Below are 25898 nucleotides of genomic sequence, written 5' to 3'. Positions count from 1 at the left end.
CCCAAGGTTGGACCAAGCACCCAGATGGCAAACATACCTGATTATTTTGTAGGCCAACTGTGCACATATAATCTAATTTGTGGACTGTTGCTGCCTTTTAAATCCAAGTTCTTGTGTTTCTTTAGTAAAACAAATAGTAGATGTGAATTAGAAATGTTTGCTGCCATCTTCTCATACAAAGCTGATACCAGCAACCATACTTGTCACCATCTCCAAGCTAGATTCAAGTGATATGTTGAAAATTTCCCCCCTGATACTTGCTTTTCCCAATTTTGCAAGTGGGAAGCTTTGCTCTGAATTGAATACCACCTAATCTAAGTAATTGCATTTATTTTGTGTTCTTTTAAACTAGGTACACCTGCCAAAGTCATTTGCCTTCTTTAATATAAAAATAATCCACAGGTGCCTGGGTAGCTCAGTCAGTTAAGCATCTGACTCTTAATTTTGGCCCAGGTCATGGTCTCAGAGTTATGAGATCAATCCCCACATCAGGCTCCATGCTGGATGTGGAGTCTGCTTAAGATTCTCTCTCTCCCTCTCCTTCTGCCCCATCTCTTAAGAAAATGAAATAAGATAAAAATAAAAATAGTCCAACATGGCTTCTCTGCCTAATGTTAATGGAAAAAGGGGGATTAGAAAGTTGCCGTTTTTTTAAAAAAAAACCTAATTCTATATCTTAAATACACTTTAAAGAAAAGGAATTAATTATTAACAGTCTAATGAAAGGTTAGGGGATTTCTGATAAATGAGTAAAAACCCCAAATCAAACCAACAAAACCATATTGTAATATTGAACATTTAACCAATTATCTATCTTCCTCTTCCTTTTTCTTGCCTCATTTGAGCTACTCCAAAACATATGCTTGGAAAAAGTTTGGAGGAGATGTTTTTAATGTGTATTTTCTACTGGAGTCTTTCTTATGGATGAAAAAAATTGGCAGCTGCTAATATTAGACATCTGTGCTCTACAAACCCTGTTTGCTTCCTTCTTCCTCATTATCACAGGTAGCAAAGTTAGCTGTAATCTGAGAACATTTCTCCAACTTAGTTTATATTTATGTTAAAAGAAGCCATATTTGGAAAAAATAGCCCTAACTTTTATTTTTCGTATTAATCTCCAAGGCTTTAGGCAAGCTCTCAAAGATAAATCCTTTTTCCCCCTTTCAGGAAGGGCTTGCCTTGAATTAGTCACCACATCCCAGAAATAGCCTGTTACAACTGCTTCCCAATGTCACCAGATGTTGGTCTCTGCAGACCCTGCCGGGGACTGTTCCTCCTAGGCATAGCATTTGGCGCACATTTTTTGAGCCTCAAGTAAAATATACCAATGACTGATTGAAGAGAGCTGTGTTCCTGCTGAATATCAGGTTTAGTTAAGGAATAATTTCTGGGAAGCAGAAATTCTACAACTACAAAGGAAAGTTCCTATAATTCATAGTCTAGCATTACTGTGATGCAGTATTACTACAAATAATAATGTTTTATTTTTTAAAAAAGATTTTATTTATTTATTCATAAGAGAGAGAGAGAGAGGCAGAGACACAGGCAGAGGGTGAAGCAGGCTCCATTCAGGGAGCCTGACATGGGACTCGATCCCAGGACCCCAGGATCATGCCCTGAGCTGAAGGCAGATGCTCAACCATCGAGCCACCCAGGGATTCCCCATAATAATGTTTTAAATGTCTGAAGAGTATATCTCAGTCACCTGCAGGACCAAAATGAAGAGGATATCCGAGGACTACCAGTCCAGATTGCCAGACAACACTGCCCTGAAGCAGCAGCAGTTGCCTGCCTACCGGCTCCAGCTCTCAGCCACCGGAGTCCTCTCCGGCTTCTTCGCTGCGGGAGCGTTCTGCCTCGGGATGGGCATCATCCTCATTCTGTCTGCAAAGAGTATCAAGGAGATAGAGGTTTGTCCCATTTTACATTGTTAGTGCAGGTTCTTTTTTTTTTTAAGATTTTATTTATTCATGAGAGAGAGAGAGAGAGGCAGAGACACAGGCAGAGGGAGAAGCAGACTCCACGCAGGGAGCCCGATGCGGGATTCGATCCCAGGACCCCGGGATCATGCCCTTGGCCGAGCATGCCAGGACCAGACGCTCAACCGTTGAGCCACCCAAGGATCCCCTTTAGTGCAGGTTCTAAGACTTTTCAGCTTTGGGACTATAAATGAGTGATTAGTTAGAGAACACAGCCCCGCAGTACATGAGACAGGAACATCCGTTTTCTCAGTTAGCCAGTGCAGATGGTGACAGCCTCTGTGTATGTTGGCTTTGTTCATCCCGACTCCCTCTTGAGGACAATCACTCTCACACTGGTCCGCCCAGCTGTTCATTTACAGGAGCCTGGCAAAGTCAGAAGCTTTTTAAGCTGACGGTACTGACCAAGGATTGATAGAGGCAGGAGAAGAGGCAGGGTCAAATGACTGCCAGATGCCCGTGAATCATATTGATAAAAAAAAAGTGAAGAGACCAAGATAGAGGTCTTCAGTTTTGTCCCACTTTCAAGCATTGTGTTTTTCCCTTTGCAAGTGAACTCCCTCTGATTACCTCAATCTAGGAAAGGCAAGAACTAGAATCTTTCTGGCCTCTTAAGGATACATAGCAAAATTAACTAAAATCTCCTCAAGACTGAGAAGAGCTGAAGCTTGAGGGCATACCCTCCCTCCACTATAAGACTTTGACAATTTGATCAACAAGCTGTTAGAGGATGAGAATCCAAGAAGCTGGTCTGGAGAGAGGACATAATAGTTGGGCCTAAGATTAGATCAGCCTTGCCCACATCCGGTCTAAGAAATTAAGCAGATGTTTAATTCAGATCAGCTCTGAGCTGATTACGGGGCATCCCAAACTATGACCTCCACTCTGAAGGCAGCCACAGAGAGCTGATCTATTCCCTCTCCTGACATGGTTAGCAGCAAAGTTATGAAGGCCAAGTCTGTCAACACTGACTTAACATCCATGAGTGTCTGAAAGTGCTAAGAGTTGTTTTGGGCTTGCAAATGAATAAGGTAAGTAAGAGTTGAGTCCTGCCCTCAATGACCTAATGATAGGATAGGTGAGGTGTAGTGTGTGGTACAAACAGAGCTCGGCCGTGGTTGCCTTGTTCACCACATCCGCAACCCTTCCTTGCACATTGCCCAGTACATAATAGGCACAAACTTATTGAAAGAATGGGTTAGGGCAAATAGTGAGGACTTTAAAGAGGAAAACACAGGGACACTTGGGTGACTCAGTGGTTGAGCATCTGCCTTTGGCTCAGGTCATGACCCCAGAGTCCTGGGATTGAGTCCCACATCAGTCTCCCTACAGGGAGCCTGCTTCTCCCTCTGCCTATGTCTCTGCCTCTCTCTCTCTGTGTGTCTCTCATGAGTAAATAAATAAAATATTTTTTAAAATACGTAAATAAAATAAAGAGGAAAACACCATTTCAGGTCTCACTCCTCCTACCAAACCACACTACTCAAATGGCTTTCCATTTTATATTTTCTGCTCCCAACTCCCAGCAGTTTATCTCCCCGGAAATTAAATGCCCCTAAGTCCTTTTGAGTCCTCCAGTGTGAGATGTAAACCACCAGGCCCCACCAAGTGGCAAATGCAAAATGGCAAGAGAAAATTAAACTTGCCTTTTGAAGAGCATTAGCAAAATTAAGTGGCTTATGAGGTTGGTGCTCATTTCTACAAGCAGTTCATCCTATTTACTTTTCTATTCTCTTCTTCACCAAACCCTTTCTTTCTGGTTTCTTTCCCCCCTTCCCATGTCCTTCTTGCCTCTTTCCTTCTGGTTATCGCCTCACCCACTGTAAAGTGCAGCCTCCATTAAGATGGCAACCATTGCCAAATAATGTTACTTCATGCTTGTGAAGGGAATCTTACTCCATGGTCCACTAAGGCCACTCTACAAACAGCTTTGAACAGAATGATTTTTATCATGTTAAGATTTTTCCAATAGACTACTTTTTCTGGTCACTTCAGACAGGACCATTCCTAACATTTTGCTTTCATACAGGAAAACCAGAAACCACTATAACAGTGAGATTCTCTTTTGCACGTGGACTTTTTTCATTATATTAGGTGATAAGATGAAGTGCCTACTCAAGCCGGTGTGATCAAGCACAGACCTAGTAAAAGAGTTCTGAGTGGCTTTCCTCTTCTCACTTAGCCCTGGGCCACAACAAGGAAGTGACCTTTTTCCAGTTCACTTGGAACAAGAATGATCATTCCCACTTCTCCGAAATTCTATGAGGAACAAGCAGACTGTGATCTTTGCTGTCATTTTAGAACTATAGGTTTACAAGGCCACCTGAGACAGTAGATCAGAGATGTGTTTTCCTTGTAAAAATTTGTTTTATTATTATTTTTCCATCATGGTAAATGTACTCTTCAATCACCTATTTTACCCATCCCCCTACTTTCCTTCCCTCTGGTAACCACTAGTTCGTTCTCTATAGTTAAGAGTCTGTGTCTTTGTTTCTCTCTCTCTCTCTCTCTCTCTCTCTCTCTCTCTCTCTCTTTTTTTACTTTGCACACTTGTTCTCTTTTTTTTTTTAAGATTTTATTTATTCATGAGAGACACAGAGAGAAAGAAGCAGAGACATAGGCAGAGGCTCCCTGCGGGAAGCCTGATGCAGGACTCTATCCCAAGACCCTGGGATCATACCCTGAACTGAAGGCAGATACTCTACCACTGAGCCACTCAGGCGTCCTGGCACATTTGTTTTCTTTCTTAAATTCCATTATGAGTGAAATCATATGGTATTTGTCTTTCTCTGACTGACTTAGTTCACTTAGCATAATACCCTCTAGCTTCAGGGGCACCTGAATGGCTCAGTCAGTTAAGCGTCTGACTCTTAATTTCCGCTCAGGTCATAATCTCAGGGTCGTGAGATCGAGTCCTGAGTCAGGCTCCAAGCTCAGTGGCATCTTCTTGAGATCCTCTCCCCATCCTCCACTGCCCCTCCTCCCACTCACACTCTAAATAAACAAACATAAATAAAATCCTACAAAAATATGCTCTAGTTCCATCCATGTTATTGTAAGTGGCAAGATTTCATTCTTTTTGATGGCTGAGTAACATTCCATTGTATTTATTCGTGTATATATATGTATCGCCTCTTCTTTATCCATTCATCAGTCTGTGGACACCTGGGCTGCTTCTGTAGTTTGGCGACCCCATAAACTTTTTAGAGCTAGAAAGCATTTGACCATGGAACACATTTTTTTTCTAATTATGCATTAAGAGAACCCCAACAGGAATCCATGGGATACAATGAATGCTACTACAACAAGCTCAAAGATGAATTAATTGCTAGACAAAATGATGCTGATGAACAAAATGTGAGCTCTGGAAGTTAAGTATTTAACACAGGGTCATAGACTGGCTGTACCCAAACCTGTTCCTCAGTTACAGTTCAGTGTGCTGTCAGTGATGATACAGCCCTCTTCTTTAAAGCTCTTTAAAAATTAGAATCCAGTTTCACAGATAGAAAGGGCATCAGTCTTGTCCAAATTAACATTTCAAGCCTTGGTGTGTATTTAAAGAATGACTTCGTACATACATACATACATACGTACATACATACAATAAAGAGTTATTTAAGGAAATATAAGCATCTCAGTACAATTGAGTAGACTTTTTGGCTAATCTTTAATTTAGTACTAACACTGCTTATTTGGCTTCAAAACTCCCAGTGGTTTGCAAAGATTTAAAAAAATCCTGTCTTTCTTGTTAGTCTTCCCTCCCAAAGAATCCTAAATCCTGTTGGCAGTTTACCAAGTAGAAGGACACTCCCTTGCTTCCTCACTCTTCCCCATTCCCATCATCTAATTATTCTTCAACACAGTGAAGGAAGAGCAGAAGGGAAATGCACAGCCTCTGTGGTCTCTCTGTGAGCCTTCCTCGGTTAAGCTTCTTCCAGCTATATCTTTACACAGCTGAGGCTCTTAGCCAGAGCTCATAGGATTTGCTCATTTGAAACACACCACCCTTTTGTAAAGAGTCCACTATACCATTTTGTACAGAATTTAACTTTGAAAAAGCAGAATATGGTAACATTTTAAAATCCGAATTATTCCACAAGTATCAATAGCCCTACATTTTGGAAGTACTTCTTTGTGTTTGGTCCTTTTTAGTAACTTCCTCTAGATGTCATGTAGAAAAATTGATTAGTATAAATACTTTCCATACAATAGAATGGAAAAACTGAAGTGACTTCATCATAAAGCTGATTAGCTTCAGGCTGTAGGCCCAGTTCTCATGAGTCACTGACTAATACTTTCCTAATGACACCTCTTTATGATCTAGACATAAGCCTACATCACAACAGGTTACATAAACATACAATAGAAACACTGAATTCCAGGTCAGTGGCAAAATACTGCCAGGTCCCAAAATGAGAGACTGTAAAAAGGCCCATTCCTCCCAAGCATCTGCAGAAACACTTTGTCCCCAGCAGCGTGCTATCCTTCAGTCATGTCCAAGAGTTCATGCCCTTGGGATCCCTGGGTGGCACAGCGGTTTGGCGCCTGCCTTTGGCCCAGGGCGCGATCCTGGAGACCCGGGATCAAATCCCACGTCAGGCTCCCCGTGCATGGAGCCTGCTTCTCCCTCTGCCTGTGTCTCTGCCTCTCTCTCTCTCTGTGTGTGACTATCGTAAAAAAAAAAAAAAAAAAGAGTTCATGCCCTTGACACAGAGAGCTTAATGGACTCAGGGCTTGATTTTTAAAATGTGTACTCATGTAATTTTTAATTAGTCATTGTTCTTTTCCCTGCCTAATAGGTCAAATACACAAAAATCTGTGCAAATTGTGCAGAACTCCGAGAAGATGCCACTAATTTTGACAAAGAATGCACCTGCTCTATCCCCTTTTACCTTTCAGAGACAATGAAGGTAAGTGAAATTCAAGAGCCTTCCGTTAGCTGTACACTGATCTACTCCTATTTCACACTTGGCAGTAAGTTCATGATTTCCACCAAGTGCTTTCCAGAACTGAAAATACAAAAAATAAAGCAGAATACTGGTGAGGGACCTTACAAAGTGTTGGGTTCATGCACGACTCTCCCCCTACTTTTTTCCTTTGGAATGTTATTCTTCTTTGTTTCTAAGTTTCCAGACTCTCTACCTACTGAGCTTTGTAACATAATTCTTAATATCAATCAGAGAGGTTTTATTCCAAATGTCAGCAGCAGAAGAGACCATAGAGATCATTGAATCTAACCACTCATTTTATAGTGAGAAAATTAATGGGCTGAGAGGTTAAGTGACTCGGACAAAGTTAGTGTCGGGGGTCACACACCTGCTGGGACTCTCCTTAGGTCCCCCCATCCTCCCGTCCCACCTCTATCCCCCAAGTCACTCTGTGTTTGCAATTGCCTAATCCCTAAGGCAACTCTTGGCCTGGCTGTCAGGCACTGTGAGAAATGCCAAAGAAATATTAAAAGAAGTCCCTGCTCTTGGGCTGATTAAAGTCTCGTGTTAGTCCAGGTCCTCTGAGAAGCAGATGCCAAGACAAGATTAGACGTGCAAGAGATTTATTGGGGGAACTTCCTGTGAGGGAAAATGGAGAGAGAGCCAGAGGAGGCTGGGAGAGCTGTCAGACTACAACACAGCCCTGACCCCTGTGAAGAAAAGGGAAGGGGAGAAGGAAGGGAGGAAGTTAGGAAGAAGGGTCTTAGGCTGCAGTGCATTCTTCAGAAAATTGCAGCAAAGAACAGAGAGTCCCTGAAGGAGCCTGCCTCAGTATCCCTGCTGTGCTTGGCCATTGGAAACAGCCAGGGGCAGCATGGCCTTGGTGCAAACACAGGATGATTTCAGAGCATGACAGCTGGGGTCATCCCTCAATTACCGTCACTGTACTAGGAGACCTCAGAGGCATCTTTTCAGGGCCTCCACAGTCTTACCTGGTAGTCAAGACTTAATCAAATAAATAAAAAACTGTATTCCCTTCGACTCCTCAAAGATCCTGAGCTGTCCTCTGGACTCCACACCTCTCCCCCTGCAGTATCCTCCTCCCTGACCTGGTTGGTCCCCCTCCCTTCCCGTTGTAGATGACTCCGCATGGGATGAATCTAAGCATCAGCAGGCCTCCTCTTGAGCTTCCCCCTGGAGTCTCCCAATTCGAGGCCCTCAAACTCAGCTGCTCCCAAACCAGACTCATCATCATCTTCTGGAAAACCCTCCTCACTGCCCTTTCTGGTAAAGAGCCCTTCACCAAGACTCCAGACTTTCCTCTTTGACTTTACCCTGCCTATTTCTTTTTCATCTAAGCCTCTCATCTGTAGACACTGTTCTTCAATCCATCTCTCCAACCACCCTGTCCCCTTCATTTTTTTAAAGATTTTATTTATTTATTCATGATAGACACAGAGAGAGAGAGGCAGAGACATAGGCAGAGGGAGAGGCAGGCTCCTCGGGGAGCCCAATGTGGGACTCAGTCCCAGGACCCTAGGATCACAACCTGAATCAAAGGCAGACACTCAACCACTGAGCCACCCAGGTGCCTCCTGTCCCCTTCTTCTTCTTCTTTTTTTTTTTTTTTTTTTTTTTTTTTGGCACTGCCTCAGTTCAGGCCTCCTGATCCAGTATCAGAGCTACCTAACTGCACTCCTAGCCTTTGGCTTCCCCTACTTTAAACCAGCCGGGGATCCCTGGGTGGCGCAGCGGTTTAGCGCCTGCCTTTGGCCCAGGGCACCATCCTGGAGACCCGGGATCGAGTCCCACGTCGGGCTTCCAGTGCATGGAGCCTGCTTCTCCCTCTGCCTGTGTCTCTGCCTCTCTCTCTCTCTGTGTGTGTGTGACTATCATAAATAAATAAAATTTTTAAATGAAAATTAAAAAAAAAAAAGCCAGCCGTTATTTGCAAAATAAATTCACCACCCTCCCTGCCCCCAAAAGAGCACTCTCGGGTTACTCTTTAACCACCTGAGGCCCAGCTACCTTTTCATAAAAAGATGGAGGAAGAAGGAGACCTTGGACGCCTGCCAACTGACCAATTTGCTTTCCCACAATACAACTTTCTATGTTTCTGGAAGTCTCCCCACTCACTGCTACTTGTTTTAAACCCCTAACATCCCTCAGCATTCCTTGCGCCTCCTTTTTTTGTCTCAGCAACGGTTTGTCCACATTGGTATCCTGGGAGCACTGTTTCCATTCTTCTGATTACCTTACTATAATCACTTCTGTCCTAAAATCCTGTGGACTCATTTCCTCTACTTATAGGAACCTCCTGGAGCACAGGAACCTTGCTTTGCATGTTACACAACTACCTTCTCCCAAGTATCTGCACTACATGCTCAGCACCACCCCCTCCTTAACCATAAGTAAACTGTCCCTGCTCCTATCTGAAGGCTTATCCCCACTGGTACATAGATGCCATCTTTTCTTGCCTTTATAAGGACTTAACTCAGCAGTTCTGTCCTCTCCAATATCATTAGCTTTTCTTTCTACTCAATCTTTCCCAGCATACGGACAATTTCCCTTATCGTCAAACAAGCAAACTGGCCTTCTAGTCTCCCCATCTCCCTGCTAGCTATTTGCCCATTTCTTACCTCCCATTAGCAGGAAAACTCAAGAGAGTTGTCTATCTTGGCTACTTCTAAGTCCTCCTTTCTCATTCTCTCTCCAATCAGAAAGATGCCCACTCAGTGAAATTGCAAGGAAGCCCAAGACTTCCATGTTGATAAATTCAGCAGTCAGTCCTTAGTGCCTTGTCGCTCATTGGACGTAGGTGACCATTCTCTCATCCTTGAACACTTTCTTCTCTTGACTTTCAAGATACTACCCTAGGTTTTCCTCCTAGCCCCTGGTTGCCATTCCTCAGTTCCTTTGGCTGTTCTTCCTGTTTTCCCCAAACTCCTTATGTTGAGATGGGCAGCATTCTAGTCTTCTCCTCTCTAACTGCATTCACTTTTTTGGAAATGTCATCTACCTCTATTACCAACACCATTTTATATCTCTAGCACAAATGTCTCTTCCAAATCCACACTTGTATTTCCAGCTGCCTTCCTATGCAGGTGTCTAATAAATATCTGAGGCGCAGCATCTCCAATACTGAATTTCTAGTTTCCACTTCTCCCCTTATCCACTGCACTGCCCTCCCCCAAACAACAAAAAAAACCTAATCCATCCAAAGACTTCTCAATCTCAGTTGAAAACAACTCCATCCTTCTGGTGCTCAGGTCAAAAACCTAAGAGTCATTTCTAACTCCTTTTATTCCCTCACATCCAATCCATCCTGTTGAGTCCACCTTCAAAACATATCCAGTGTCTGTCCACTTCTCCCATTTCTGCTACCACCCACTCACCTCTCACTGAGATTTCTGAAATAGCCTCCTAACAAGTCTCCCTGCTTATATTCATGTCTCAACATAACAGCCAGAGTGAGGTTTGTGGGGGTTTTTTTAAGATTTATTTGAGAAGGGAGGGGCAGAGGGAGAAGGAGTCTCAATCAACCCTGTGCTGAGCACAGAGCCCAACACAGGGCTCAATCTCATGACCCTGAGATCACAACCTGAGCCAAAAACCGAGAATCAGCTGCTCAACTGACTGTGCCACCTACGTGCCCCCAGAGTAAGCTTTTTAAAGCCTAAGTCATATGTTATTCCTTTACTCAGAAATCCCCACATTGAGTGCACTGGCTGGCTCAATTGGGAGAGCATGCAACTCTTGATCTCAGGGTCATGAGTTTGAGCCCCATGTTGGGTATAGAGATACTCAAAACTAAATAAATAAACTTAAAAAAATAATCCCTGTCATGGCTCCCTTTCCACTCAGTGAAAAAGCCTAAGTCTCTACAAGGCTTTACATGATTGGGCTTCTTATTTCCTCTTTGACCTAATCCCTTCATTCTCTTCCCCTAGCCGCACACCCACCACGCTGGACTCCTCACTCACTAAACAAGTGAGGCATTCTCTTGCTGGCCCCCTGTACCTGATAGTCACTTGGCTAACTGCCCTACTTCAGGTGTTGGTTCAACCCTCACCTCAATAAGGCCTACCCTGGCCGTCCTGTTGCATACCCCAGCCTGTCTACTTACCCCACTCTTGTGATGCCCCTGATCCTTGTTAACTTGTTATGATTGACCTCAGAGTCAGTGTAGGCTTTATTGATATGTTATGTATTGCTTATTGTCCAGCTCTGTGTTGTATCCCAAGCACCAATAATCATGCCTGGCACACTGTAGGTTTGCTGAATGAACATATGAATCTTGGGGGATCCCTGGGTGGCTCAGTGGTTTGGCGCCTGCCTTCAGCCCAGGGCATGATCCTGGAGTCCTGGGATCGAGTCCCATATCGGGCTCCCTGCAGGGAGCCTGCTTCTCCCTCTGCCTGTGTCTCTGTCTCTCTCTCTGTGTCTCTCATGAATAAATAATAATAATAATAATAATAAGAAGAAGAAGAAGAAGAAGAAGAAGAAGAAGAAGAAGAAGAAAATAGGAATCTTCCCTTCTCCACAGTGCATAACATAGTATATTTATGTGGTAGATTCTCAGAAAATATTTGTTGAAAGATTAAATGAATGGAGGAAAGATAAAATGCTAAGTTGTATGACTTTATGTTCTAGGAAGCTTTGATTTTATGTGACCCTTTCTTACTTCTCTGTTGATCCCAAATGAAAGGGTGTTGGCATTAATAATATTCTGAATACATCCATATTGATTATGGCTAGTGCTAAGCAATTACGTGAGCAAGTCAGATATATAAACTATAAGGAAATTACTGAGTTGTTCTTGGATTATAAGGGATAGCTACATAAAGTCAATGAGGAAAGTTTTATATATGTGTTCTTATAGGTCAGAACTCCAGTTCTCCACAGCTATGCCCTTTTCTGTCTTCCGCAACTCACTGTGCTGCTCCCCAAAAGTAAAACTTAGTGTTGCTTAAAAATCAGGAACAGACTCATAAACACAGAGAACAAGCTGGTGGTGGCCAGAGGGGAGAGAGTGGGGACATGGCCAGAATAGGTGAAGGAGAGTGGGAAGAGATACAGGCTTCCAGTTATGTAATGAATAAGCCATGAGGATGAAAGGTACATCATAGGGAATATAGTCAATGGTGTTGTATGGTGACAGATGGCGGCTATACTTGTGAGAAGCACAGCATAATATATAGACTTTGTGAAATCACTGCGATGGACACCTGAAGCTAATGTACCATTGTGTATCAATTATACTTCAATTGAAAAAAAAGTTAGTGTTGTTTAATTCTGGCCAGAAGTGGGGGGGACGCTTAATAGAAAACTATTCTCTCACAATTATGGAAGTCAAAAGTCTAAAATCAAAGTGCAGCAGAGTCAATTATTTCTTGGAGGCTCAGAGTACTTAAATTTTTGAAAAAAAAGTCCAGAAGATAAAATCTTAAAGGGGTTCAGTTTCCATCTGTCTATGTGCTTTGAAACCTTTAAGTCAAATAAATGTTACCAGCTGCTAACCATTCCTTTCAGGCAAAGACTTTCTCATAAAAATCCAACCAAACTAGTTAGTTCAACCACAGAGCCTTCGGTTCACCAGTTAGCACACATTACACATGCTAGAGAATGAATTCATGCAAGACTGCCTTAAACTAGGAATCCTGCACAGACTGCCACTGAATTTAAAGAGAAGAAACGCCATAAAATGCCTTGTGCCTCTAGGACCAATAAAAAAGATGATGATCTGGGAGGCCTTGTTAAGCTAAATCTTGGGCAAAGGAATCACTGAAAAAAAAGTTATTAAAACGCTTCTGTCCCTAGTGTGGTGAGTGTTCTCTGCCTGTTTATTTTGTCATTTATGTGAATGTATCACTTTGGGTAAGTAAAATTCTCTTTTTAGTTTCCAAGAAAATGTATGGTGAATTCCACTCTGTGGGTTTCATATTTTCTCTAGTTATGTGTCAACAGTGGAGGTTCCCTCATTGGTTGAGGACATGTCATCAGTCATTCCAGCTATGCCTGGCTGGTTTGTCTTCACACCCATGCTCTCCTGTTTATGATGTTGTAACCTGTCTCCTTGTCATGACCCAACATCTCCCCCTCCCATGTCCCACACACTCTCCTCTTATAGGCGACTAAGTTCTTCGGCCTTTGCTGTTTTCTGTAGATGGCCACACTTACCATGACCTTTATTTCTAGCTTACCCTGAGTACCTGCTCACATTTTCCATACCCATCCTCTTACATGTCCTTGGGGTAAAACTAGATAAGACTTTCCAAGGTGTCATGTTTTCATAGTATAAGAAAGTCGATTGACTCAGATTGTAAAGGAATACGTTTGTATTCCTAGCACTGAATATGGCACCTAACATATGGGGAGCACTTAATAGAGGCCTTCATATTTTTGGATGCCGACCTTCCATCATTTTGGAGATAGTATATTAATTATAAAGAGCCATATTGAGCATTTCCATTTGCATCATATGTGCTGTTAGTAAAATCTGTGTCAAATCTGCCTAGAGAACGTTGGTACGTCACCATGAAGGTAAACGTGATGGTAGCCTATGATTACACAGCTTCAGAGGGTACCACACATGAAAAGGACCATCTCTCATGGCAACAAGGCTTCTTATTTGCTAAGGTGAAAGTCACCTTTCTTTCAGATCCGTGAACTATTCTATTCCCTCTTTTTGATCCATAACAAATGGTTCACCATTTCTTGAGCAAGTGCAGTGTGCCAGATACTATGCTGGATCCTAGGGATGAAAAAGACAAAAAACCCTGGAGCCAGACCACAGGGAGCTAATCTCATGCCTTTCACATGCACCCAAATATGCTCAGTGGCTCCAACTTCAAGTGTGTTCAAGGATTTGGTTTGAAATCATGACTTTGATGCCTACCACAAGCCCTAGGCAAAGCACTTTTTCTGGTATTGCTAAGAAATAATACTATTTCTAACATCAATTTTATATATTGAGAATGCAAAACCTGGTTTTAAATTTTTTTCATGGCAGGAGCACCGTAGCCCTTACAAAAAACATTGAAAAGTTATTTGGTGATTTTAATAATTCTTTGTAGGTGAGGATATTCCAGTACTAATTTTTAAAAATAATTTCTTGGATTTCTGCTTGACATAAAGAAATTTACAGTTCCCATCAGTTTTTTCTGTGGTGCTTTTTACCATAAAAATTCTGTACAGGGCAGCCTTGGTGGCTCAGCGATTTAGCACTGCCTTCAGCCCAGGGTGTGATTCTGGAGACCCGGCATCGAGTCCCACGTCGGGCTCCCTGCATGGGGCCTGCTTCTCTCTCTCTCTCTCTCTCTCTCTCTCTCTCTCTCTCTCTCTCTATCTCTTTGTCATGAGTAAATAAATAAAATCTTTTTAAAAATTCTGTCCATGTTTGTTAATATTGCAGTTAATTCTTCTTACTCCTTATTCTTGCTTTTCTCTTTTACAGGGTAATGTTTATATGTACTACAAATTGTATGGTTTCTATCAGAATCTCTATCAATATATTCTATCCAGAAGTAATAGCCAACTGCTGGGTACAGACTTAAAGGTAAGGCTTTATTTAATTTCATATAATACTCTTAAAAAAAAAACAAGTGGATCTTTAAGTCTAAAAAGAGGGTATGGGAAAATGAACTAAAAACCTTAAGTTTTATAAGAAAGGAACGCTCTTTTCATTCTTGAATAAATTGAAGGGACTGGGTATTCAGTATATCTGCTATTGAGAGGAGTGGTTTCCCTCTTCAGAACAAGATGTGGATCTTGTCCAATTAAATGGTTATCCTTTCATGCATCATTTTAATAGTAACCTTGAGCGTTTGGTCTCAGTCCAGTTCCCGGTATAGCTACCATTAGCCTTCCTATAATTGAGGCCTTCGCTCTAGCCAAGTTTAAAGAAATTGAGCCCTACTTGATCGATTAAAAGCCTTTGGTTTAATTAAATACGCTTTCACTCCTATGATAATAAAATTTTATTCTTAATAAATGACACTCAGCATGCTAGCAAAAAAAAAGCTAGAAGGAAACACTTTCTATACTGAGATTATTGGATAAAAGTGATAATCAAATGATTGTTTAGCAACTACTATTTTAAAAATATATCCTGGTAGTTAGATGGATGGATTTCCTGTGATAAGTCATCAAGTATATAAACTCACCATTTGTATAGTTTTCAGAGTATGAATTACACTTCAATTAAAAAAGATTTAAAAATGTATTCCAGCGTATGCTTAGTGTGATATTTGGCAGAGCCCGCAAAGTAAGTTTCTTCCTGCATATTTGGTCTGTTATGTGTTGTTAATAAGGGGTGGGGTGGGGGAGTACACACACACACACACACACACACACACACGCACGCATGCACGCACAATTTCCAAAACACAAAAATTTCCTAGTATAAGTGAACCAGAAGTCTGGGAAAAGCAGGTAGCAGTCCGTAATCTTGTTATGCGTCAATAAATTAGTGTGGGTTGATTTACATTGCCAGTGTTCTCACTTTTAACATTCTAAGAGAGTTTACCACAGCATTTCCTTTTTACTGTATCATCTTGCATCCAGGATGTTGGAAACTGTGCTCCATTTAGCAACTCCCATGATGGGACCCCTATAGCTCCTTGTGGTGCTATTGCCAACAGCATATTCAATGGTAGGTGACTTTTCCTGTCTCTATGGTGTGACTTTTCATAAGCATGTAATAACCTAAATGTCCAGAAAACTACCTCTGCAACTGAGTAGTAATTCAAAAAAAATTTTTTTGTATACATTATCCACTGACTTATGGTATTTCATTTGCAAATAAGCTCTCCCTTACCAGAGATTTGAGGTAGTTATGGAACATGAGCTAAATGGAGCTTGAGAGTATTTTCCAATAATTGGGGCCTTGGCAAGAAAAAGACTAGTCTTGGAATTCCAACATCTATTGCATGTAGGCATATTGAGAGTCTGCTAAAACCCTGTTTTTCATCTGTGTCTGGTTTTGTACTTTGAAGTGGACAAAAATGCTTGCTTGCATCTCAGCACAATTTTTAATTTCCTTGCAGATACTATTATTCTTTCATACAACCTTAATTCATCTATACCCATTGAAGTCCCAATGCTAAGAAGTAAAATTACCTGGTGGACAGATAAGTATGTCAAGTTTCAGAATCCAAGTTCCATTAATCTTTCTAGTGCATTTGCAGGTAAGACCCATATATTAATTAAATATTCTTCTCTCTTTATAGATAGTTTAATTTTTATGTGTGAGGAAATGTTTATGTTACCTCCTTCTTTACTTTCATGCTGACCTCCATTTTTGCTCTGACTTTCCCTACCTGTGGACTCCTCCATCACGTATCCTTCAGAAACATAAAATGATTGGTGCTCTGGTTCCTTTCAGTTTACCTCAGGAAAAAGGAAGTGTTTTAAGAAACTTGTTGCTTGGGGATCCCTGGGTGGCGCAGCGGTTTGGCGCCTGCCTTTGGCCCAGGGCGCAATCCTGGAGACCTGGGATCGAATCCCACATCGGGCTCCCAGTGCATGGAGCCTCCTTCTCCCTCTGCCTATGTCTCTGCCTCTCTCTCTCTCTCTGTGACTATCATAAATAAATAAAAATTTAAAAAAAAAAGAAACTTGTTGCTTCATCTATAATTAGGGTGACTATGTAATTTATTGCCCAAACCGGTACACTTTTGAGAGTGAATGGGAGCACTAGAATAACGAAAGTTATGTGTTTATTTGAAATTTGTATTTATTGATCAATAAATTGGCATTACCCTATTGGTGGACCTGTAAAATAATTCCATTACAAACTATTCTAAAATGCAACTCTTTCAAAAATTAAAATTACATAACTGTGTATATTAAGCCAACTAAAAAAAACCTACTTTATTATTTAAACATTAAAAGATAAGCAGAATAATTATTCTGGATATATAGTCACATATTTTAATCAGTTTCTTGGCCATATCTGTCTTCATGTCTCTGTATTTTTCTAATGATATGTTATTTTATTATTTTTAAAAATGTTTTATTAAAATATTTTTGATTTTTCACAAATTATCTGCAATGGTTTTTGAAGCTGAACTTTGTGGTTAATCAAATTGACACTGTTGGCACCTTTAATTCGTTCTTCTGTTTTACATTTTCAATTTTTTTGTATTAAATATGCTAGTATTTCAATAGTAAACATTTTCATAGGCACTGTTATTTTACTTTACATTTTTTTCAATCTCTGATTCTTCTAAGTGTATTCCTAAATTTAGATGCTACACAATCTTAAAACTTGAGATCATTTAATTTTGGTACAGAAAAAATTTTATCCAGTTAAAAATAGGAGCTCCATCAAAAGAGTTTTTACCGAAATTGAAATATTCTAAAGTACAGTTGTAAATTTTAAAAATAAAATTTGTCCACATTTTGAACACTAATTATATAATATGTTCAATTATTCCCTTGTTTTCATAGGGGTAAATTTTAATATCTTCTTGTTTACAAGACTGGCTTTCAGTAATTACAAATCACTAAATCAAAAGCTAAAGTTTTTTTGGCATTCCATGCTTTGAACACTGTTTAAAATTTGTAAGCTATTTTGAATAAAATTCAACCAAAAGTTAGAGAGCTCATTTACCAAAAAAGTTTGGGATGATTGTAGGATACATCATTTGATATACAAAATAGTTCTTCAAAAGCTCAAACCTTTCTAAAATTCTAGTTGATGATACACAGCAAAGATAAACCACACATACTACCATCCTAAAGTATTTATTTTATTTTCCATCCATATTATTATAAAATTTTTACAGTTCAGTTTCTCTGTGAATATACAAAAATATTTAAGTTTGTGCAACTATAGCTCTTTTAATTAGTAAATTATGATAGCTTGTTTAGATATAAATTATGTATGTACCACAACCAAGTTTAAGTACATTGATCTGTAAATTTCTCAGTTTATTAAGAACATTATCTTGATTCTGATGTTGTGCTCCACCAAATTTGTATTTATGTTATCACTATAAAACCAAAAATCTACACTTGATTTTTGAATTTTTAAACTGAACTCATAGTAATATTTATTATGCTGTTAGAGGCTTTATCTTTCAAGATTGAATATCAAAAAGCTTTGCTTTGATTCTATGAAAAATCAAACCAAAAAAATCAAACCATTATTATAATTAATTTAACTGATTTTCTATTTTGAAGCATTTGAAGACACTGATGTAAAACTGGCCTCATTTAACTGTACACACAGTTCTTTTTGTACTAATGGAGGTAACACATTAAAGGTTTTCTTTGATTACAAAAAAAAATCTAATAAAGAAGTAAAACTAGAAGGAAGCTCACTTGACCTAGATGAAAAGTCATGCTCACATAATGACATATAAGTGGACCTTCTATAGCTACCTGAGGCAAAGCATTGTCTTTGAATATACTCTTTAAAAAATAACCACAAACTTCTGAAGTACATTCTATTGTTCTTCAGCAAATTTATGTCTTTTAATTTTCACTTGGTCACTGAAATCATGTTTCCCTTGTTGTGTGGTAAATGTCAACCAACACTGCAAGTGAAACATTCATCAACTTTCTCAAAAAACTGTTCTTAACTTTACATTAAATATACATGTTCCATTTTTCAGCTTTTTATAGCTAAAAGGACTTACTAGCTAATAAAAGCTGATACCAAACAATAAAATAGTTATATATCTGTACTATATAATAAATTATAAAACCACAGTTGCAACAGAGTTCAAACCTACTCTCAGCAAGACCATTCACATCTATTTCCTACGCTATGTCACGTATGTATAACATAACCTATAATTTCCCACATTTTCCACTGATCCCACCAATGTGTAGGCTGGCAGTGTCATGCATCTCACAGGCCAAGACGGGCTGTGACCTAACTGGCTGGAGTGGTCAAACAGCTGGTAGGGGTCACAGGAGTATGTTATGTTTTGATTGAAAGGATCCGTGGTTATCTTACATTAATCACATGTTAGAGCAAGCACTCCATTCACTGCACATGGGTATTTTATATGCTACTAGCTAAGACCATGGCTGGAAGGTGAAAGGATGAAATTATATGTACATTATTTGTTTGGAATAAATGCTAAGTCAGATGGGATAACAGACAACAGACATAAGCCGGGCCTACTTAGACAAACTGGCATGTATGGTCACTGTACCTATGATTGAATTCCTAGTTTTTGAAAGGAACTTGGCAACATTCTATTGTTTCGTCTTGCCACATAACCTCTGGCCTACTAGGCAAAGGGTCCTTTCTGTCATCTCCTGCTACACTTTGTTATTACCTTTCCTGAAGAGTTAACCACATTATGTAATTATCTATTTGAATACTTGTCATCCCCACTTCAGTCTGTGAATTCCTTGAGGAAATTAGGAAGTTTCATATCCCTGGTGCTTGATACATAGTGAGCAATCAAGAAATGCTTATTGTTGAATGAGTGGATAAATGCAAGTGACCTAATTTGGAAAATGAAAAAAGTTGGTGCCTCTTACACCACACTTTTCATATTCTCTGGACCTGGGATGAAGCAGGTTCAGGAGTTGGTAGGAAAGGCATGCTTAAACTTCCATTTTTTACAAGCTCCCTAGGTGATTAGACTGTCAATGTCCTATAGGACATGTTGTCTTGGGACATGAGCTCTGACTAAAATAGAGAGAGGGTGAGGTCCACAGTGGAGGTACCAAAGGCAATTTCAGTTTTTATCAAAATTCTTTTACCAACAGTGATTGAAGTTTTGGGAAGGGCTGAAATATATGAGTTCCCAATATTTGCGGAGGAAGTTTCTTCAGCAAAGGATTTTTCCAGAGGAAATTTAAGTGTACAAACATACTTTAACAGATTAATCCAACCAAACTTAGCACTTGCTTTTACAAGTACCAGAGCCCATGCTTAGAAAATAAGACTGGATTTATTTTAAAAGAAAATAGTTCAGTCATTCGAGTTGAGAAAGGGTGGTTTTCTCCTTTGCATTTTGGATTCTACAAATACTAGCACCAATTGTCTAGAACTAAAAAGCTCACTAAACAATTTTCTCTTATTGACTAGTTCTTTAAAATTCAGTATGGTTTTTATTATCAACGTCTGTCAGCTTTAATTGGAATCACTCATTCCTTTAGCAAGCATTTATTGAAAGCCTGCTATGTGCCAGGCACTAGACTAAATGCCAGTGGAAAAAAAAAGTAGGAAGACACAAAACTGAAGAGTCTGCTGCCGAATAAGAGAGACAGACAAGCCCATCATGCTAAAGTGGGAAGTGTGAGAATGAAAGTAAACTCTCAACAGACCCATTTCCTGGCCCTGGCCCTGCACCCTGTGCTTCTAGCATTCCTTCAATACCCAAACCTCCTAGGCCTCCTGGCTTTAGGTTTATGACACCTTTGCTCTCTGCCTCCTCCCATTTACCAGTTCCTCTTCCTTACTTCCAACTTCGAGCTCTTAGGCACATTGCTGAAAAGAGTATCTATTTGACACAATCTTCATGCACATACATGAATATTTCCTTAGAATACATTTCTAGAAGTAGAATTTCCAAGCCAAAATATATGCGAAATATATTAAAGCTTTTGATGCATGTTCCTAGATTGCCAGGGGTATTATTGATCCACACATCTATTTGCTGTGTACAGGAGTTCTATTTCCACTGCGTCATTAATTGTCACTTTTTTCTTTACCTCTTACCCAAATTTTAGATGGAATGATCATATCTTGTTTTAATTTCCTGTCTTTAAATTACTAGTAAAGCTAAAGAAAATACAGTCTCTATGATGCTATCCCTGAATACAACCACTATTATCATTTTGCTCTACTTTTTCAATGCTTTATATGCATTTAATATAGTTGGACCCATAATATACATATAATTTGATATTCTCTTCTTTTTTAACTCTATGACAAATCATCATTATTTCCCCCACATTTCCTGAGAGTTTTTATAATCCATTATTTTTAATGGTTGCATTTGTAGGTAGCTTACACACAGTTTTTTAAAGTCTTCATTTTTATTTCTCTTTCCTCAAAAAATGCCAAGTTATTTCATTCTCTCTATTCTAAGGAAAACTGAAGGGTGTAGAAATTTCAACCATGTCAATGATTTTCTTCCCACAGGGACCACAAAGCCTCCATACTGGTCTAAGCCTGTCTATGAACTAGATGAAGAGGATCCAGGAAACAATGGCTTCCTCAATGATGACTTCATTGTGTGGATGCGGACAGCCGCCTTTCCCACTTTCAAAAAACTGTACCGTCGACTCAATCGAATACAGTACTTTATTGAAGGCTTGCCTGCTGGTAACTATAGTTTCAACATTACCTATAGTATCCTTTTATACCACTCTTCTTCCTGAGGATGAAGGAAAATCAGTGTCCATCTGGGTATTTGTTTTTGAATTATTTCGTTTTGTACTTTTCTAGTCTACAATCTGGTCTGGGTGTGTGTGTATGTGTGTGTGTGTGTGTGTGTGTGTGTGTGTGTGTGTATATGTACAGAAGAAATATATAATTCTCTTATAGGTAATATTGTCACTTGTCACCATAGAGCTGTTTGTCTCAACTTTATATAATCAACTTTGTACTTTTTTTTTTTTTTTTTTAGAAATAACAGTTAATTGCAGTATCAGGTAAGTAGGGTGGATAAATAAGGAAGGACTATTTTTTCCCCAAAAAAAAGATTAAATACCAGTGGGCCTAGAGATCTGTAACAGAGAAGACTGCTCTGTAGGATGGGATGAGGTGGAGGACCATGGAAATAAGAGAGAACAACTTGATAAGTAGTAAATTTAGAATATGTGCTAAAAATAATGAAAACTGAAAGACACTGTAGAACCTTTTATTCTAAATGAAAGTATAGACCGAAGGAGCCCTGGACTCAAGATCCAGGTGCAGTTCATCCAACCCACGTGAGGCACGCTAGAAGCTCTTTCCGAAGACACTGTGTTCTTTCCTCCCTCTGATACAGAGCTAGCTAGTAGGAGTCGGTGCCTTGGTTATGGACCTAAAGTCCAAGTTAGGAGACACATGCTTTATTGTGAGATTCTGAATTTTTTCACTTAATTCAAAAATACAAATGTAACTCTTGACTTAAAAAGACTTAACTTCAAAATGACACCAAATACTGTCCTTAAAAAATCATATATTTACACACAATTTATACTAACTGTCGTTGTCAGACTTTATTTTAAAGTGTCATCCTAATTCTCCCTGAGGCAGAAACTTCCAGGGCTTGTACATAACTTTGAGGCATAAGCCCAATTAGGCATCAGCACTTCCTGTAGCGTCTCAGGGCTACTGACTAAGGGTTGTTCATGGGACCTCCAGCAGGCCAGAGGATCTTAACACAAAACTATCTACCTCCTTAGTTTCTTTACCTCTCAGGGAGCTTGAATGAGAAATAATTTGGAATAACTCAGTGACTGCATGTGCTCCGGTTCTCTGCTCCATCTTTTCTTTTCTATCCTAGAGTGTAGACATCTCGATTCTGATGGAAGGGGAACATTCCTCAGTCAGAGATGTCCCCACTGATGTGACACCATTTCTGCTTCTGCTGTTGTCTCCTTTTTGTTCATGATCAGGAGTACAGTTTGCCTTCAGTTCGTTCATTTTGATTTCTCCTTAAGTGAAATTTAGGGAGAAATGAAACTGCCTTCAGTTCCCTAAGCACATTTAGGGAGAAATGAAAATGAACTGAAAATGAAATTTAGGGAGAAATGAAAACAAAAGCAACAAACTGGTTTCTCTTATGCAGCATTATACATACAGATCAAAGAGTAAACCATAGAATATTACCTTTTTAATACGATTTCAGCAAGCCCCTCAAAAATTTGTGATTAAAAGTTGCTTGACAGTGGTCTCCCAAATTAGACCTTCCGATCCCAACTTTGTCCATGATTCCCTTATCAGTAAATCAGTTATAGTCGCAATCATAAAACAAGAAGAAAAAAACCTATCATATACTGCTCACAATGCATGACAGGAAGTTTTGAGTTGAGGGAGACTTTAAGGGAGGCCATGTTCCAAACAAAGGAGACATTCTGTTTCTCCTCTTGGAGACAGGCTCTCCTTGGGTGACTTCATTCACAGTCATATTTTACGGCTGATGACTGTCAATCTAAACCTTCCAGGCAGAAGCTAGATCCTGAGCTTCAGTCCTATGCTTGCACTTCCCCGAACTGAGCCCTGGTAGCAGTGATACCCAGCTTGCCTCCTGGCCTGACTGCTGTGCAAGGAGAAAAACTAAATCTGAGCTGCAGCAAACACCCACCGCTGCTAAAGGGAAAAAGATGTTCTGTGTATGAGCAAAAGGCCTTCTTAATGGAAGGGAGGGAAAAGAGAACAGGCAGGTGGGTCAAGATGGCACCCAAGGACCTGGTGACAGTGAGGAATTTTGATGGAAAAAAAAGAGAGAGAACTTATTTCCTAAGAAGTTTCCTTGTGCCTTTAAATCGCATGTTGCCAAGTGATTTGAGGCCTTTTAAGAGCTTTGCTGGGAAATGCTGCTGTCCTGTGCCGTTGCTACGAGAAGTCTTTATTTGTTTATTAGTTTGGTTTACAAAAGCACCAGATGTTTAAAAAACTCAGGCCACATGCATAATCAAAATGACATCATTAAAATGCTAACGATAGCAAACCCACTTCAAACATACTGTCTCCAGCAGTGAGGGATGTTTGCCTTTTCAAAACCCAAATGAATGCACCACCTTTAGCTTTCCCACCAAAAAATGTTTTGCCATTGATCTTGTTATTTTTCTTCTCTTCACTACACTTGAAGAAGTTTCTCTATGGTAGAAATACAAACCTTAGTCTATGAGGGACATTAGCCTGCCCTAGGTCTCCTGATTGGTAAACAAAAATTTAGGTTTGCTGTAAAGCGCATCTGTATTCTCTTCATTTCCTTGGGTCTGCCAAAGGAAATTAAATATATTTGTCCAGTTTTTAGTTCTCTGTAAGTCAGTCGATATATTTGCGTCAGAATCTCTTTTATAGATTACAACTATATAGAGGAAAGGCTCATTTTTACTTAATTTCATTCAAGCAAGATACAACATACTACTTGGTAAAGACTAGACAATATGAAGTTGAACATTCAACAATTTTTTTTTTACCTACAAACACAACGATTTTATATGGTTCGGTCTAATATATTTAGGATGTACAATGGTAGAGCTGAGAAGTGTTGAAATAGATCCTTAACAGGTCTTCTCATCTTAGATTTTCCGGTAACCAGGTTCAAAGGAGAAAAATCAGTTGTTCTTTCCACCTTGACATGGAGTGGAGGCAGCAGCCTTTTTTTAGGTCTCGCCTACACAGTGACAGGAGCAGTAACATGGTTGGCCTCCTTTTCCATGATGGCCATTCACCTGATGTTAAAAAAAAAGAAAATGCTCTTCATCCAGGACTAAAGTCAAGTTTTAAGAAGCGGAAAACGCAGAAATTGACAATGAAATAACTAAGAGAGTCAAAGATTTCTGACAAGGCTCAAAATGACGAGGATATTTTATCAAGGGGAACTGGATTGACTGACCAAGTACAATCCCAGATAAATAAACAATGAGAAATTCAGAGTTAAGGAGGGAGTAAGGGAAAAAGGGGAGAAGGAGAAGGCATAGTCATGTATAGTAAAATGTCCTTGGAATGGGCAAGATAAATCATCCTTGAATTCTGAAACAAGTCTCTGGTATTTATTTGAAGCCCTCGTGCCTAATGGTAGGTGAATGCCTAGGAGAGAGTACCATCATTAGACAAAAGTAAGGTGGGGTCCCTGGGATTAGGTGAATCCTCTTAACCTCAGACCATGAGTCTTCATCACCTGGTCTAAATTACATACTTTCTAACAATTGTTGAGCATCGAATTGAGCAATCAGGATGATTTTTGTAAACTGATTTATTCAATGTTCTCTCCTTTCTGTGGACTCAAAACTAAGTTTTCTCTGCTAAGAATATACCAAGCAAAGACCGTGGAGTGCCCTGAGCACCCACAATACAACAATACACCAAAAAGAAAGGCCAGAGAGCTCCCTGAAGTTATTCATATAACCAAGAGGGAAGCCCTGAAAGTTACTGCTTCTCTCAAAAGTTGTATTCAGCATTTAAGGGCACAAAACAATTCTCAAACTTGGGATGACATATTCTAGAATGCAAATGATGACATGTATTTATTATACTTAAATTCTGTGTGTTGAGAGGGCTTCTCAGGGTTCATCTTAAAATGTTTGAATCCCTATAAAGGAGACTGAACAAAGTACTTGGTAAAGCTGCCAGGGGAAGAGTCCCCACAGATTTGTGTGCACAGATCTGAATGCTTTACTTTAAAAAGCATGTTTATATTTCTTTTTTAAGATGGAGGAAGCTTTACTCCGTGAAAAATTCCCTAGAAGAATTTTTATTGTTAAAGAAAAATACAGTACCGATACATATTTGTATCTTTAGCAGCCAAGAAAGCATTTCTTTGTTGCAACTTCCTGCATTCACCAAATAGTTTAGTATTTTCCCAAAAAGACAAAATTTCAAGTTCCAACTCTGAAATATAAGAATCCCTCCCCTATCTCACCTTCCATCTGTAACCTGTGACTTCTGGTATCCAGGTGTGGTAAGCCAAATAAGGCCTTACTACCTCCCACCCCAAAGGTACCCATGGCCCAATCCCAGAACCAGTAAATGTTACCTTAGATGTCAAAAGAGCCTTTGCAGGAGAGATTAAATTAAGGGTATTGTGTGGGGATGGCATCCTGGATGACCTGGGTGGGCCCAATGTGATTGTGTGAGTCCTTATAAGAGAAGCAGGAAATCAGGAGAGAGTAGCAGGAATATGGCAATGAAAGCAAGAGATTGGAGCGATGCAAGAAAGGCACTGTGACACACAGAATGTAAGCAGCCTCCAGAAGCTGAAAAAAAGCAAGAAACATCCTCCCCAGAAGTCTTGCTGACATCTTGATTTGAGACTTCTGACCCTCAGAACTGTAAGAGAATAAATTTATGTGGTTTTAA

The 25898-nt window shown here is 39.8% G+C and overlaps 1 protein-coding gene and 1 long non-coding RNA gene across 2 annotated transcripts in view; one reads left to right on the top strand and one right to left on the bottom strand.

Moving 5' to 3' along the window:
- The first annotated feature begins 1562 nt into the window (after positions 1–1562).
- Positions 1563–25898, top strand: LOC129503659 (cell cycle control protein 50C-like). The gene is made up of 7 exons (XM_055315900.1): positions 1563–1910; positions 6779–6889; positions 14364–14465; positions 15473–15560; positions 15955–16095; positions 21024–21233; positions 24123–25898. The coding sequence occupies exons 1-7, from the start codon at positions 1680–1682 to the stop codon at positions 24311–24313; spliced, it is 1074 nt and encodes a 357-aa protein (XP_055171875.1). The 5' UTR covers positions 1563–1679; the 3' UTR covers positions 24314–25898.
- LOC129503662 (uncharacterized) overlaps positions 24197–25898 on the bottom strand; it is a 37443-nt gene continuing 35741 nt past the window's right edge. The window contains exon 3 of the long non-coding RNA XR_008663231.1: positions 24197–24271. This is a non-coding gene — a long non-coding RNA (uncharacterized LOC129503662). The remainder of the gene's footprint in view (positions 24272–25898) is intronic.

This window comes from Nyctereutes procyonoides, unplaced genomic scaffold (genome assembly GCF_905146905.1).
Source record: "Nyctereutes procyonoides isolate TBG_1078 unplaced genomic scaffold, NYPRO_anot_genome, whole genome shotgun sequence".
In the NCBI taxonomy this organism is placed as follows: domain Eukaryota; kingdom Metazoa; phylum Chordata; class Mammalia; order Carnivora; family Canidae; genus Nyctereutes; species Nyctereutes procyonoides.
Note: the sequence above shows the minus strand (reverse complement) of the source record. Positions and strands in the feature narration are given on the sequence as shown.